Genomic DNA, 16,761 nt, shown 5'->3' on the forward strand with positions numbered 1-16,761 from the left:
GACATTTCTCTGAAAGGGCTTCATCTATGGTGCGAGTTTCACCCAAAACTGTGATACTTTTTTCTTTGAAGTTGCTTTCCATGACGAAACACTATATAATAACTTTGTTGAAGTTCTGACACTGTATTACTAGTAAATATTTGATAAAACACTTACTTTTAAAAAAAAAACATGAAAAAAGTAAGTGTTTTATCAAATATTTACTAGTAACACAGTGTCAGAACTTCAACAAAGTTACTTTTTTCTTATTGTTTCAAAACACACAATGTCCATGGTTAGTTAGTCCATGGGCTTTCTAAATTTTTTGTGAAAAATAAAAATTGCTCAAACTTCGTGACCTTATGATCTTTGATGCGAGAAACTCGAATCTGGAATCCGATTTGCCAAATTCCTTACCATTCATTAGATATGGCCGTTTGAAAATTTGCAAATTTTATGTTTGAAGCTGCATAACTCACCCTGTATAGTAGCTGGAGGTGCCAAATTTGGCTCCGACATTTCTCAGGTCTAGCTTTATCTATGGTGCAAATTTCAGCCAAATCTGAGATACTTTTTGTTTCAGTGTGTTGCACGATGGTTAGTCCATGGTTTTTCTCAATTTTTTTGTGAATAATAAAAATCGCTCAAACTTCGTGATCTTATGATATTTGATGCGAGGAACACGAATCTGGAATCAGATTTGCAAAATTCCTTACCGTTCAGGAGATATGCCCATTTGAAAATGTCATTTTTGCAGCTTCATAACTCACTCTGTATAGTAGCTGGGGGTGCCAAATTTGGCAAGTTTGAGAATTTTATTTTTCACAAAAAAATTGAGAAAAAGCATGAAGCATCGTGAAAGACACTGAAACAAAAAGTTTTCATAGATTTGGCTGAATTTTCACCGTAGATAAAGCTTGACCTGAGAAATGTCGGAGCCAAATTAGGCTAATATACAGAGTGAGTTATGAAGCTGCAAACATAAAATTTTCAAAAGGTCATATCTCCTGAACGGTAAGGAACTTTGCAAATCGGATTCCAGATTCGAGTATCTCGCATCAAAGAGCATAAGGTCACGAAGTTTGAGAGAATTTTATTTTCCACAAAAAATTGAGAAAAAGCATGGGACTAACCATCGTGTGTTTTGAAAAACAAAAAGTATCTCAGATTTGGCTGAAATTTGCACCATAGATGGAGCTTGACCTGAGAAATGTCGGAGCCAAATTTGGCACCCCCAGCCACTATACAGGGTGAGTTATGCAGCTTCAAACATAATATTCGCAAATATTCAAACGGCCATATCTAATGAACGGTGAGGAATTTTGCGAATCTGATTCCAGATTCGTGTTCTTCGCATCAAAGAGCATAAGATCATGAGGTTTGAGCGATTTTTATTTCTCACAAAAATTATTCCTTACCGTTCATTGAATATGTCTGTTAGAAAAGTTGCAAATCTCATGTTTGAAACTGCATAACTAACCCTGAATGGTGGCTGAGAGTCCAAAATTTGGCTCTGACATTTCTCTGAAAGGGCTTCATCTATGGTGCGAGTTTCACCCAAAACTGTGATACTTTTTTCTTTGAAGTTGCTTTCCATGACGAAACACTATATAATAACTTTGTTGAAGTTCTGACACTGTGTTACTAGTAAATACGGTATTTGATAAAACACTTACTTTTTTTTAAAAAAACATGAAAAAAGTAAGTGTTTTATCAAATATTTACTAGTAACACAGTGTCAGAACTTCAACAAAGTTACTTTTTTCTTATTGTTTCAAAACACACAATGTCCATGGTTAGTTAGTCCATGGGTTTTCTAAATTTTTTGTGAAAAATAAAAATCGCTCAAACTTCGTGAATCCGATTTGCAAAATTCCTTACCATTCATTAGATATGGCCGTTTGAAAATTTGTAAATTTTATGTTTGAAGCTGCATAACTCACTCTGTAGAGTTATGCTCTATTTGGTAGAGAGTTAGTGGGGAGGATATTTTTAATATTCTTTCCGAAGAATGGACATTGATATGTCCAAAGCTCCGCCAATTTATGTAGATGCATAACAATATAATTATCCATAGTTATTATATTACAAATTACTTTTTCATATCATATACTTTCAATAATTATTTTCTTAGTCTATACTATGTAAATTTATCTATAATTTTGCTGTATTGTAAGCTATTGTATATAAGTGTATAAGCCAGTATATATTGTAATCTACATAAATAAAGTCCTCAATCAATCAATCTGTATAGTAGCTGGAAGTGCCAAATTTGGCTCTGACATTTCTCAGGTCAAGCTTTATCCATGGTGCAAATTTCAGCCAAATCTGAGATACTTTTTGTTTCAGTGTATTGCACGATGGTTAGTCCATCGTTTTTCTCAATTTTTTGTGAATAATAAAAATCGCTCAAACTTCGTGATCTTATGGTATTTGATGCGATGAACACGAATCTGGAATCCGATTTGCAAAATTCCTTACCGTTCAGGAGATATGACCATTTGAAAATGTCATGTTTGCAGCTTCGTAACTCACTCTGTATAGTAGCTGGGGGTGCCAAATTTGGCAAGTTTGTAAATTTTATTTTTCACAAAAAATTGAGAAAAAGTATGAAGCATCGTGAAAGACACTGAAACAAAAAGTATCTCAGATTTGGCTGAAATTTGCACCATAGATAAAGCTTGTCCTGAGAAATGTCGGAGCCATATTTGGCACCCCCAGCCACTATACAGGGTGAGTTATGCAGCTTCAAACATAATATTCGCAAATATTCAAACGGCCATATCTAATGAACGGTAAGGAATTTTGCAAATCGGATTCCAGATTCGAGCTTCTCGCATCAAAGAGCATAAGGTCACAAAGTTTGAGTGATTTTTATTTTTCACAAAAAATTGAGAAAAACCATGGACAACACACTGAAACAAAAAGTATCTCAGATTTGGCTGAAATTTGCACCATAGATAATGCTTGACCTAAGAAATGTCAGAGCCAAATTTGGCACCACCAGCTACTATACAGAGTGAGTTATGAAGCTGCAAACATAAAATTTACAAGAGGTCATATCTCCTGAACGGTAAGGAACTTTGCAAATCTGATTCCAGATTCGTGTTCCTCGCATCAAAGAGCATAAGGTCACAAAGTTTGAGCGATTTTTATTTTTCACATAAAAATGAGAAGTACCATGGACTAACCATCGTGCGTTTTGAAAAACAAAAAGTATCTCAGATTTGGCTGAAATTTGCACCATAGATAATGCTTGACCTAAGAAATGTCAGAGCCAAATTTGGCACCTCCAGCTACTATACAGAGTTAGTTATGCAGCTTCAAACATACAATTCACAAATTTCCAAACGGCCATATCTAATGTATGGTAAGGAATTTTGCAATTCATGGATTCCATGAAAAATGCAATCTCCCAGATTTGGATGATACTCGGGCTATGGATAGAGGTTGACCTAACAAGTGTCGTGCTTTAATATGAGACGTTTCGCTACAATACAGGGTGAGTTATCCACTCAAACATAGAATCTTACCTCCACTCTAAGAGCAGAAAAATCACTCATCTTCAAATGCTTATAACTTAAGAATAGGAGTGGATTTCGCCAATGTGATGACATATTTTTGCTCCTCTCGTCAAGTACTTTCATTCAAGTAAAACCCATATTTCTATAAAATGAAAACAATTATTTGAAGCGTTCAAACCTGAAAAGTTGGTTCAATATTTCCTTGAACACTCTCAAGTATTGAGTTTTAGTTTTAGATGAGACTAGCCGTCAGGCTTGCTCCGCTCACCATATCCGTCTAGCCAGGGGGCTCCGCCCCCTGGACCCCCGACTGGATCGTCCAGAAATGAGATCAGCGGGCTCGCTTCGCTCGCCTGCATTTTTCATTTGCGCATGCTTCATTCCATCAGAAAGTCAAAGGACTGAGAAAACGCAGAAAAGCTGAGAAAAACGCTGATTTTGGGCGAATCTTTGATGAAATATTAAAGTCACCTCATCACAACATTTTAGACCATACCTAAACCTCTGTCTAAAATTTGGACATTTTCTGTCTATTACTTTATTAAAGAACTGAGAAAACGCTAATTTTGGGCGTATCTTTGGCGTTATTTCAAATTCCTTAACACAACATTATTACACCCTAGCTGAGCTTCTGTACTAAATTTGAACAATTTCTATTCATTTGTTCTCGATAAATCTGAGAAAAAGCAAAAAAAAAACGATGGAAAAACGCTAATTTTGGGCGTTTCTTTGACGTTATTGCATATTCCTTCTAACACAACATTACTACACCCTAGCTGAGCTTCTGTACTAAATTTGAACATTTTCTGTTCATTTGTTCTCGATAAAGCTGAAAAAGCGCTAAAAAACGCTAGAAAAATGCAGATTTTGGGCGTATCTCTAGAAATTTTTCCAAATCCGTTCTTAGTGCGCCTCTAAAGGGCCAATTTGAACATACCTACCAAATTTGAACGTTTTTGGTCCGGTAGATTTTTAGTTCTGCGAGTGAGTGTCATTTCGCTTTTATATATGTAGAAGTACTCATATACGAGCATGATAGGAAACCAGATAAAAATGAACAAAATCATAGTACAAATAAATTGGAATTTAATCGAAATCATTCACGTTATACACAGAGTATAAAAATATTTCTTAACAGTGCAAACATTCAGTTGGAAATTATAATACTCCATCAACATATTAGGAAAAACAAGGATGAAAGTAGGCCTACACTTAGTATTATTCTGATATCACAAACTTCAAAATACGATATTTTTTTGGAAAGTCTCACATGTTTTATTACAATACAAAAATTATTCATTTAAAATATTAGAAAGTATTCAACTTATAAAAATACAATAACTCAACAGTTATCGAATTTATTTCAAATGAGCTCCATCTATTTTCAGAAGAAATACCGATAATAAAAGGGCCTTTATAGATAAAGGCCTTAGGAATACATAAAAAAATACAATGGCCGATCGAGAATTACTGTGATTTTTTTATATCAACCAAATGTGAAATTTTGTGAAGTGAAGATCTAAATTTGGGTGGAGAGGAATAGCTCAAGGTTACCTTATTTTTCCTTATCATTTTGATGATGTACTTATGATTGTATCAATCAATAAAGACTAAAAATAAAGATGAGCTGTAACGTTATTCTTGTAGGTAAATTGAAACATTATTTAAATAAGATTCAAATACCAAACAAAATGTATAGAGACTTGTTAAAAACTAGAAACTAAATAAAACTTTATCAAACGAAGCTTTTATGACCATTTTGAATACAAGGTCTGATTGGAATGTAAACTTATTTGACTTGTAACCAACATAAATCAACAATAACTCGTATGTCCATTCTAAATACGCGGTCCAATCAAAAAAATAGTGAGAGATGTTACTTATAATAGCATGTGGAGCCTTTTTGAATACGCGGTCCATACAGAATGTAGTGAGACTTGTTGTATATAGGTTAGCTTGAAGCTGTGTAGGCCTTTTGTACATAGATAGATATATAATACATGGTTAATAGAGGATGTATGAAGTGTGTTTTGATTTTTAAGGCAACTTTTAGTGCTTCAGTTATCCTCGTCTTCAATCTTTGGTGCCAGGTAGTAGCGAATATGACCAATGTCTCCAATTTTGTACTCGACAACTAGAGGTACATCGGCTGACATCGACAGTTGGACCTGAAAATGGAAGGAATACATTAATTCAGTATTAAATAAGTATATGAATACACTTATGAAACAACGCAATTAAATAATCAGAACCATTCTCCAATTCATAGCCACCAATCATTGAACAGAAAAAGGTTCAAGATTTAAGATTTCTTTATTGCAGAAAGAATTTATACAAATGCATAGATGTCCATCGTCATAAATTTGAACATGGTAAATAAGAAGTATTTACATTCAAAGAAATAAAAATTCAAAGAGTCCTAGCCAGTGCTCTAGTACTAACCAGTTCCTGCATGTTAAACTTCTCTTGTAGGTGGGTAGATAGATAGGCCTAATACTCGTGAATAAAAATTAATTAAATTAAAATTTGTTAATGCTTTGAGTGAATTATAGTGAGGTACACGTTATAATGGCAACATTTGATTAATATTGGTGATGTTATCATTTGACAAAGCAGATAGCGCTATCCTTCTCTATCTCCACAACGTTGACAGATCGATTTTTAACTATGCAGAATTATAATTAACAAAATATTCCATCTCAATTATGTCAATTTATTATCAAATCAGTATAATTGATTATTCTTAACAAGAAAGAACAGTTGAAATTACATCAGATATACTGGTATCAGCTATCCTCTATAGAAGGCAGAGATTCAGCAACGCTTTTCTCCTATCTTTCTCCACTGCCGTTATAACGTGGACCTCACTATAATTCACTCGACATCAACAAATTTTAATTCATTGAAGGATTTTCATTAATGTCAAAGTCACAACATTTTGAAAAAGATGTTGATGGAATTCAAGCGACGCTATAGATTTTCTGTTAAGCTGCGTACAGATATACGCGCTTCCAAGCCGCTCCGCGCACGCTCCGCCCTCGTTCCTCCATCGCTCCGCCCCTGCTCCACAGTCGCTCCGATCATGAACGTTACGGGAGATGTTAGCTCTTCGCGCGTTCCACTCTTGCTCCCCGGTCGATCATCAATCGATCTGCTCGAGTGACGTTCGGTTGCGGAGCAGAGCAAAAGTCTGTACGCACCTTTAGGCTCAACTCACACTTACGCGACTCAGGTCGAGAAGAGACTCGACTCTAGCCGAGAGCATGTGTTTCCAAATGGTGACACTCAGACCAGTCGATTCTAGTCTCCGCGACGTCACTATTTGAAAACACATGCTCTCCACTAGAGTCGAGTCTCTTCTCGACCTGAGCCGCGTAAGTGTGAGTTGAGCCTTATTCTTATTCCAATCTATCTATCACTATTTTCTATCATCATCTATTATTTGCCATCGATCTATGTACATACATTATTAGGGTTGTGTGGCAGAGAGGACCTAGAGTCCTAGCTCCACCCTGTATATGTACGGTACATTCATTATTAGGGTTGTGTGGCAGAGAGGACTTAGAGTCCTAGCTCCACCCTGTATAAAGACAATTCAATCATTTTCTATCAATATCATCTATATGTTTGTAGATTGATTGGTGTGTTACAAGCAATGAATTACATAATGAAATAACACTCATATGTTGTCAAATTCCACAGTTTTATTTGGTAGAGGACCATGGTTTCGTAACCACACAGGCCACATTTTCAAACTGACTAGAATTAGTTAAGATAAGTTAAAGTCAGCTAAGATAAAAATTTAACCTTTCAACTTTAGTTAGTTTGAAAATGTGACCTCTGTGGTCACGAAACCATGATCATGTACTAATAAATCTGAGTAGAATTTGACAACACATGAGTGTTTTTATCTCATTATGGAACGGTTCTACAACATTGACAGTCACTCAGTCGAGATAATAAATTTCATGTTCTATTTTTATTAACACCTACTTCCATTCAATTACTTTATTAAATCTTTGATCCACATCAAAAACTACAAAACGGAACTTCTGAGAGAAACGAATTGCTATCATTTATATTTTCGTGAATGAATGAGTGTGAACATACCTGTGGCGAAAGGGGCGTGGCCTTAGCAAAGCTGTTTAGATAGCGACAGGCAAAAGTGAGCGAAACAGGTTCTTGCATCTCAATGCTCACTGCATCTTCATCCTTGTCTACGTTGGTAGTGTGTGCCAGCTTGATATTCGCTGCAAACACAAATTCAAATATTATTATACAAAAATTCACAAATTATTTCAATTCAATCTATTACTTGTCATGGCTAAACAATGGTAAGCATAGACAATAGTCACTTACATTAAAATTTTAACATTCATTTACAAAGTAAGACTAGATAAATTTTTAAAATTGTGAAAATATAATATTTGAAAACTTATAAATAATATGTCAGTTAAAACTCATACTTATATAGAAACAATAAAATCTGGAAACATGAACATTGCACTCGAAAGTAACACGATAGATTCTTAATACATATTTCAGTCATATTTTGTTTTTCTCCAATCAGTTTATTAGGGATTGCCAACTATAGGGACACTGGGCTATCAACCAGATTTTCAGTCTTGTCCTGAAAACTATCAGGAACTATTTCAATTAAAATAAAAAGCACTATGAAGGCATTGGAAGAAATGGGAAGAGGATGTTCTCAATTATCTAACAATATACAAATATAATTGATCAACAAAATATTTAATCAAAATAAATTATTTAATCAATGAGAAATACATGTTCTTTGACGAATAAAATCTTGAATATGGGTAGGCCTAACACAGAAAAACGGGAACTTTTAAAAACGCAATAAAACATTGGTGAGAAGGGAAAAAATGATTTTCATCAAACTTCAAGACATGCCATTTGAGAATTATTAACATAAATCACTTTCTGACAATTACTTCTTCAAGATGGCTTCCTCCTGCACGAATACACCCTTGAAATCTGTGTTGCGATTCCTGAACGATTGCTGCAACATTTCAGCTGGGATATTGTTGATTTCATTTTGAATTGTCTGTTATGATTCAACCACAGTTATTGGTCAAGTTGTGGAAACGTTTGATTTGAGGTAGCTCCACAAACAGAAAATAGCAGGTGGACAGATCATGAAACGCAACCTAATCGTGAGATTACACAGTTACTAAACAATACTCACTCGCACAGTTGCCATTGAAAGTTGCCTAGCTCCACAAACAGAAAATAGCAGGTGGACAGATCATGGAACCAGGAAACGCAGATGTTGCAGCGATCAATGAGGAATTTTCAACACAGATTTCAAGAGTGTATTCGTTCAGGAGGAAGCCATCTTGAAGAAGTAATTGTCAAAAAGTGATAGATGTTTTAATAATTCTCAAATAGCAAGTCTTGAACTTTACATTAGTTTGAATAAAATCATTTTTGCCCTTCCCACCAATGCTTTATGACGTTTTCAAATGATGATATGAAGAAGAAGAAGAAGAAGAAGAAGAAGAAGAAGAAGAAGAAGAAGAAGAAGAAGAAGAAGAAGAAGAAGAAGAAGAAGAAGAAGAAGAAGAAGAAGAAGAAGAAGAAGAAGAAGAAGAAGAAGAACAAGATGAGGAAGAAGAAGAAGAAGAAGAAGAAGAAGAAGAAGAAGAAGAAGATGAAGAAGAAGACGATGATGATAGAGAACAAGATGAGGAAGAAGAAGAAGAAGAAGAAGAAGAAGAAGAAGAAGATGATGATAAAGAACAAGATGAGGAAGAAGAAGAAGAAGAAGAAGAAGAACAAGATGAGGAAGAAGAAGAAGAAGAAGAAGAAGAAGAAGAAGAGAAGAAGAAGAGAAGAAGAAGAAGAAGAAGACGATGATGATAAAGAACAAGATGAGGAAGAAGAAGAAGTAGAAGAAGAAGAAGATGATGATAAAGAACAAGATGAGGAAGAATAAGAAGAAGAAGAAGAACAAGATGAGGAAGAAGAAGAAGAAGACGATGATAAAGAACAAGATGAGGAAGAAGAAGAAGAAGAAGAAGAAGAAGAAGAAGATGATGATAAAGAACAAGATGAGGAAGAATAAGAAGAAGAAGAAGAACAAGATGAGGAAGAAGAAGAAGAAGACGATGATGATAAAGAACAGATGATTAAAGAAGAAGAAGAAGAAGAAGAAGAAGAAGAAGAAGAAGAAGAAGAACAAGATGAGGAAGGAGAAGAAGACGATAATGATAAAGAACAAGATGAGGAAGAATAAGAAGAAGAAGAAGAAGAAGAAGAAGAAGAACAAGATGAGGAAGAAGAAGAAGAAGACGATAATGATAAAGAACAAGATGAGGAAGAATAAGAATAAGAATAAGAATAAGAAGAAGAAGAAGAAGAAGAAGAAGAAGAAGAAGAAGACGATGATGATAAAGAACAAGATGAGGAAGAAGAAGAAGAAGAAGAAGATATTCGAATGTCTCACCGTTTCCAATATCGCCGCCGGCGGAGAATTTGATGCCCTCCTTTGTGCATGAGATGACAACCGATTCGCCGAACTGACTCAGGTCGCGAACAATTCGCGCGAACTCACCCGAAGGGAGTTTGATCACACATGAGTAGTCGGTTTCCTGAAAAATACACACAAAAATTGAACAAAGTTGTAACAAAAAAACATTATTTCCACAATATCACATCATAATATTCAATACACAAATAATGAAACAAAGTTTAGCCAAAGAGAAAATTAGCATAAGAGGATATCCCATGGTAAAGGACGTTTATGTTCTAAATTTTACTGTCAACTCAAGCTGTTAGTAAACGTAGATATTTTCCATGAAGCTATGAAACGCTGGTAGTCTTTCATACTGTGCCGTTCTTACACTCTCACCCCAACAAAACAGTAATAATAGACAGTAGTCGACAGTAATCGGCTTGAAATTTGAAACATGAACAACCTATACCATGGGCCAGACCAATTTAAGCGGCGTTTCTATAGTGAGGTCCACGTTATAATGGCAGTGGAGAAAGATAGGATAACAATGTTGCCGAACCTCTGCCTTGTCAATGCCTTCTATAGAAGGTAGCTGATACAGGTTCATTGATGTAATATTAACTGTTCATTCTCGTTTAAAATAATCAATTATATTTTATTAAGCAAGAAATTATATATTTCAATAATTTCATAATTAAGATGAAATATTTTGTTGGATAATGATTATTCTTACATTTTTAAAAGACGAGCTGGCAACATAGCAGAGCGAGAAAGAGATAGCGCTATCCGCTTTGTTGAATGATAGACAAGGATAACATACCATTGCTAATCAAACACTGCTATTTCACGTGGACCGCACTATAGTAGTTCTTTTTCGTGGAGCTATGTGAGGCTGGTAGTCTCTCATACTGTGCCGTTCTTACACTCTCATACCAACAAAACAGTAATAATAGACAGTAGTCGACGGCAATCAGCTTGAACTAATAAAAAAAAATTGCATGGTTGCCTGTAAAGTCGGTATACGGGCGAAAGTGTTACGTGACAACGACTTTGAGTGGTAAAATAATTTTAATGTGAATATTCATTCGTATAGTAGGAAGAAGGATGAAATAATAGTAACAATTTAAAACATTTATTTATACAAAGAATTATATTGAAAACATTAATTTATACAAAGAATCTCGCAATGAACCACAACATTGTGATTACTACAACATAACCTATTCAATTATGCATGATTATGTGATTATGCATTATTGTGATTACTACAACATAATCTATTCACTTATTCACCTAAGCAGGCGCAGTCGCAGGAGATTGCTTGCGGCACCTGCGCAGGTTGACTGCTCCGTTTCACTCTCTCTCCAGGTGAAGGAGCAAGGCTACTCGCCACTGCTCCTATTCGTGCTCTTTCCAGACGACCGTGAACCGAAACGAACGCTCTCACTCGCTCTCATTGTGAGCGCATAACGTGGGAACGTAACGCAGTTTCTTGAAGTGTCACCCGGCAAACCAATTTATAAGACGTTGTCACGTCAAAAATTGAAATTCGGAACATAAACGACCTATACCATGAGATGGATATCTTCGCCCGAACAAAACAGTAATAATAGACAGTAGTCGACGGTAATAAGCTTAAACTAACAAAAATAGTTTTGCAATTTGGAACATAACAACCTATAGGCCTACCATGGGCCAGACCATATTAGCGTTGTCAGACGGCGTTTTTACAGTCGGCAGGGTATGGATCTCTCAGATTGACTGATTGGCGCCTGAAAAAACGCTCACTGTGGTCTGGCCCTAGGACACTTTGTGCCGGTTAAATTTTAATCTTGATTGATTCCCCGAGAACCAATCAGAGAAACCGTCTTCTATGAAAAGATCTTCTCTGATTTGTTCTCGTTAAATTAATCACGGTTAAAATTTAACCGGCTTTTGTGCAACCAAACCTTTGCGGCTTTGTAACAGCTGTGCCTAGTGGAAAGTTGTGTATATTTTTGGCTTCAAAATTTTCTGAAATAACTTAATTTATTCAAAGTGCGGTGATATTAAGTGCAATATTTGACTATAATTTGGTATTTTCATCATTCTAAATTCAAAATTTCTAGCTCATATATTTTTGGAACTTTGAACTTTAACTTTCCTCAGTAAGAACATAACCTATTATTTCGGACATTTTATTATTTATCAAAATTATCAAAATTGGGAACAGAATAGTTTTGATAAAATTAGTAGAATTGATGGTGATGTTGTGAAATCTCTCCATAATAAGAAAACAAAGATTTATTCTGTTCTGAGTTTTCTGTATCCTCATTCCTCAGTACAGCTGATGATGCGTTGGTTAACTACGTGAAACCATGGTTCTGTTTCAAAGTTTTTAATAAATTTTTAGTGAAATTTGACAATATCTTTGTTTTCTTATTAGAATAGTTTTGGGCTATGCCTGTTGTTCTATCCCGATCATATTCATATAATTTGTATTTATATCAACAAATAAAATAAATTGAATAGATTTGTACAAGTAGTACAGTGATTTCTCATGAAATGTGAGTCCCCACCCCACAAGAAAATGTCATGAAATTCAAGAAACTTACAGGAATTCCCAAGTGTTCCTGGTCGAGGTTCATGAGCTTCATCTCGTAGTCCATGACTTTCTCCTGGTTCTGCGACTCAAACATGAATGTCACAAGGTCTGCGTTGTCTTGGGCCTTCATTGTGAGAACATCCTCGTTTCCAGCACATTTCATGATTTTCGACATGCTGCAAACAAAGAAAAACTCTAATTGGGACAAAAAATAATTTTTTCCTACAGTTACGTTGAAAAGTGGCCATTGCTGCACTGATTACAGAACGCAAAGAATCACTTTTCCGCTCTAGTGCGGGAAAAATTTTTCTGCACTCCAGATTTGCAACATGGCAACGCAAAATACTTAGTAGGTTATATGGAGCAACAGTGCAGCAAAATCAAAATGAAGTTGGTAACAGTGACTGCTGTGGCTGCTATAGTGAGCAGAGGTGCAACCAAGCACAACGCGCTAATTATTATTCATTATATATTATAACCAAGGACAGCGAGGACTTTAGGATTTTAGGATTAAGGTTTTTATCAATAATAAAATTACACAGAAAAACATTTGATGCATTTCAGGCAATTTTACCCATAATTACCCACTTTTCATATTCAATGGTAACTGTAGGAAAAACTTAATGTGAAATACGTGCGCAAAGTTCCTCTGCTGCACTCAAGAAACCATTCCGCCCTCGCCTACGGCTCGGGTGTAAACGTTTCTTTCGGTGCAGCAAACTGTCACTTTGCGCACTAGTTGCACAAATAACTAATTCAGCAAAAGAAGATATTTTAGTGAACTGTATAGTGAGGTCCACGTTATATTGGCAGTGGAGAAAGATAGAACGGTGTTCATGTGGAGTTATTCAGCCAAGGTTGTAGACACATTGAAACGGTTAAAAGATTAAACATTAAAACGGGCTGCTAGTATTAAGGTTGTAGACACATTGAAACGGTTGAAACATTAAACGTTAAAACGGGCTGCTAGGATTAAAACTGCCAGTGCATTAAGCCCATTTTTTACTTTCCTTGCCCTATTACCATAGGTAGGAAAGTATTGCTTTCCGAAAAAAAATAAGGTAGGCTACCCCAATTTCTAAATTTCTATACGTTTCAAGGTCCCCTGAGTCCAAAAAAGTGGTTTTTGGGTATTGGTATGTATGTATGTGTATGTGTGTGTGTGTGTGTGTGTGTGTGTGTGTGTGTGTGTGTGTGTGTGTGTGTGTGTGTGTGAGTGTATGTGCGTCTATGTACACGATACTCATCTCACAATTAACGGAATGACTCAAAATTTGGAACTTAAGGTCCTTACAATATAAGGATCCGACACGAACAATTTCGATCCAATACTATTCAAGATGGCGGCTAAAATGGCGAAAATGTTGTCAAAAACAGGGTTTTTCGCGATTTTCTCAAAAACGGCTCCAACGATTTTGATCAAATTTATACCTAAAATAGTCATTGATGAACTCTATCAATTGCCACAAGTCCCATATCTGTAAAAATTCCAGGAGCTCCGCCCCATCTATGCAAAGTTTGATTTTAGATTCCCAATTATCAGGCTTCAGATACAATTTAAACAAAAAATTCCAAGTGGAAAAGATTGAGCATAAAAATCTCTACAATTAATGTTCAGTAACATTTTGACCTACAATCCAAAATAAGCTCGAAATTCAAGAAAATGTTATTATTTCAATTGCAAACAGTTTGCAACTGTTGATTCTATTAAATCATTCACTATGAAGAGATAACAGACTTCGTGTGTCTCCAGCGTTATTGTCCTGTCACCAGCTGGCTTGGATCTTTGAATAGTAGACTTAAGATGCGCGTGAACACTAGCGTCAGGTGATAAATTTTCATAACGGCAAGGAAAGTTATGTGAGTGCGCCACACCAGATTTTCAGTAAGTCCAAACGGTAAATAAACAGCCACTTTCTTATTCTCTACCTTATGTATATCATGAAGAATCAATAAAACTGTAAGTTCGGACTGATTTGCATCACAACACTAGAGTGAGGTCCACGTTATAATGACAGTGGAAAAAGATAGAAGAGAAACGTTAACCGATCCTCTGTCTTGGCAATGCCTTCTACAAACGGTAGTTGATACACGTTTATAAATGTAATATTAACTGTTTATTCTCGTTTAAAATAATCAATTATATTTTATTAAGCAATAAATGACATTTTTTTAATAATTTCATAATTAAGAAGATATATTTTGTTAATTAATTTTTAATTGTACACTGTCAGAACACAATCTGGCAACAGAGCAAAGCGGGAAAGAGACAAATAAAAAACCTAAATGACATTTTTTTAATAATTTCATAATTAAGAAGATATATTTTGTTAGTTAATTTTTAATTGTACACTGTCAGGACACAATCTGGCAACAGAGCAAAGCGGGAAAGAGATAGCGCTATCAGCTTTGTTGAATGATAGACAAGGATAGCAATATTATTAAACACTGCTATTATAACGTGGACCACACTATAGGAGTGCTGCACTACGCAATTTAAACAGACTGCCTGCAGGAGTAAAGCAGTTAGATCCCAGCAAGTTTGAGGATTGTGACCAGTTTTTTTAGAGCTAAGGCTTATTATAATGTCTAGAGATTGTTAAACCATGATCTGACTCAAATGCTATTTGGCTAATTTGCCTGTGAGTGGAAGAGCAAGGCCTTAGATGTTAACTAGCCTAATTGTAAAAACAGAAAGATAATATTATTGGTTCTAATGCTAGTGTTCATACATGGAAAAGAACATGTTAGCACTCTCCTATAACTAAATAGACAATAGTAGGCCATTTTCTTTTTGTGCTGCAGCATAAAAATTTCTTGAAAGGCATAAGGACAGGACTTTCTTTGTTTGCTACACAGTTCCACGAGCCCAAAAGTTATAGCAATTCAAAAGTATAAAAATTGAGTTATTAATACTGGGATGATTTAAAACTGATTCTTATTATCAAATCTATGAAATTTAGTAGAATTTGAAACATGAAAATAGCTTTTCAAGGATTAAAAGCTTGAGATTAGGCAAAAATTGCAAAATTCTAACCTCAAGAGAAAGCATGATCATACAATTGGTGATATTAAAAAGTTACTAACCTGGCCAAATTGATACCCATTGAAAGATTGCGATCGCATCTGAATTTATCGAATCCATCACTTCGCAAATTCAAAGATACCAAACTAACGTGAGAATTGTCCATGGCCTGAAGTTGAATTCCTGAGTCCGAACAGTCAAAGGTGGCTTCATTTAGCAATTCCTTGATTGCTTCCAGCACTTTCTTGAGGATAGATGACTGAACAAGCCTGGCTTCAAACATTTTGAAAGATATTTGATGGATTTAACAGTAAAATAGATAAAATAACAGAGTTGGAAGAGAGAGGAGTGTTGATGCTTGAAACACACTTCACAAAAGCAGCTTCAGAAATGCTTGGCCTTGAGACGAAAAAGCGGGAGCTGACTCAAAAGCGCGCCAAGTTTGATCACTGCCTACTAATATATTTTATAAACTTAATAGCATTTTGCTGATCATTATTCCAATCTCCAAGAGCGAATGATTGATAAATTAATTTCCTTAAATTCGTTGCTTGAAGATTGATATAATTAATTTAAAAATTATATTTCAAGATCAACATCAATTCAAAATTATCGATACTGATGTCGAGAATTCTGTCGATTCTTATTTATCGATACTGGCTCGAATTATCTCAAGACTTGAAGTCGATCACTGAGGCGCGCTAGATTTAAATTCTTTTTTTAAATGAAGTATTTTCTGTTTTTTACTAAAACAGAGGTGCCCACAGGAGGGCGGGGTGTTATAGGACTGCGTCCAGTATTTGAAATTCCTGGGGGGCTCAAAATCAAATATCTTGAGAGGGACCACAAAAACAAGGTCAGAAGTATTTAGTAGCGGGCTAAGATACCTGGAGGGGGGGGGTCCATGAATAAAATAATCTGATTAAAAAAAATTATGTGTGTAATTTGTTTAACAATGGCGTAGCAAAGAATGGAGTTTCCAGAACTCCCTCATGAGCCCAAAAGGGGCCCAAAATTTTCAAGAGACCCATAAGAGATTTAAGATCTACTTCATGTAAGAATCATTTTCCCTTTGACTTTCCAGCTAAATAAAAGGCAAATTGTAAGCGTGTGAAAATGAAAAAAAAAACACAAGAAAAGATCGTACAGGTTTTTGATATTTAAAACAAAA

At 35.3% G+C, this 16,761-nt stretch overlaps 1 protein-coding gene across 1 annotated transcript; it reads right to left on the bottom strand.

Annotated features, from left to right (window-relative positions):
- Positions 1 to 4,569: 4,569 nt before the first annotated feature.
- On the bottom strand, positions 4,570 to 16,043 carry LOC111055857 (proliferating cell nuclear antigen). The gene is made up of 5 exons (XM_039437409.1): positions 15,653 to 16,043; positions 12,576 to 12,741; positions 9,973 to 10,117; positions 7,614 to 7,753; positions 4,570 to 5,671 (listed from the first exon to the last, which is right to left on the bottom strand). Exons 1-5 carry the CDS (start codon positions 15,871 to 15,873, stop codon positions 5,561 to 5,563), a joined length of 783 nt encoding a protein of 260 aa, XP_039293343.1. The 5' UTR covers positions 15,874 to 16,043; the 3' UTR covers positions 4,570 to 5,560.
- Between the last annotated feature and the right edge of the window lie 718 nt (positions 16,044 to 16,761).

The sequence above is a fragment of the Nilaparvata lugens genome, chromosome 11 (assembly GCF_014356525.2).
Source record: "Nilaparvata lugens isolate BPH chromosome 11, ASM1435652v1, whole genome shotgun sequence".
NCBI classification, from domain to species: Eukaryota; Metazoa; Arthropoda; class Insecta; order Hemiptera; family Delphacidae; genus Nilaparvata; species Nilaparvata lugens.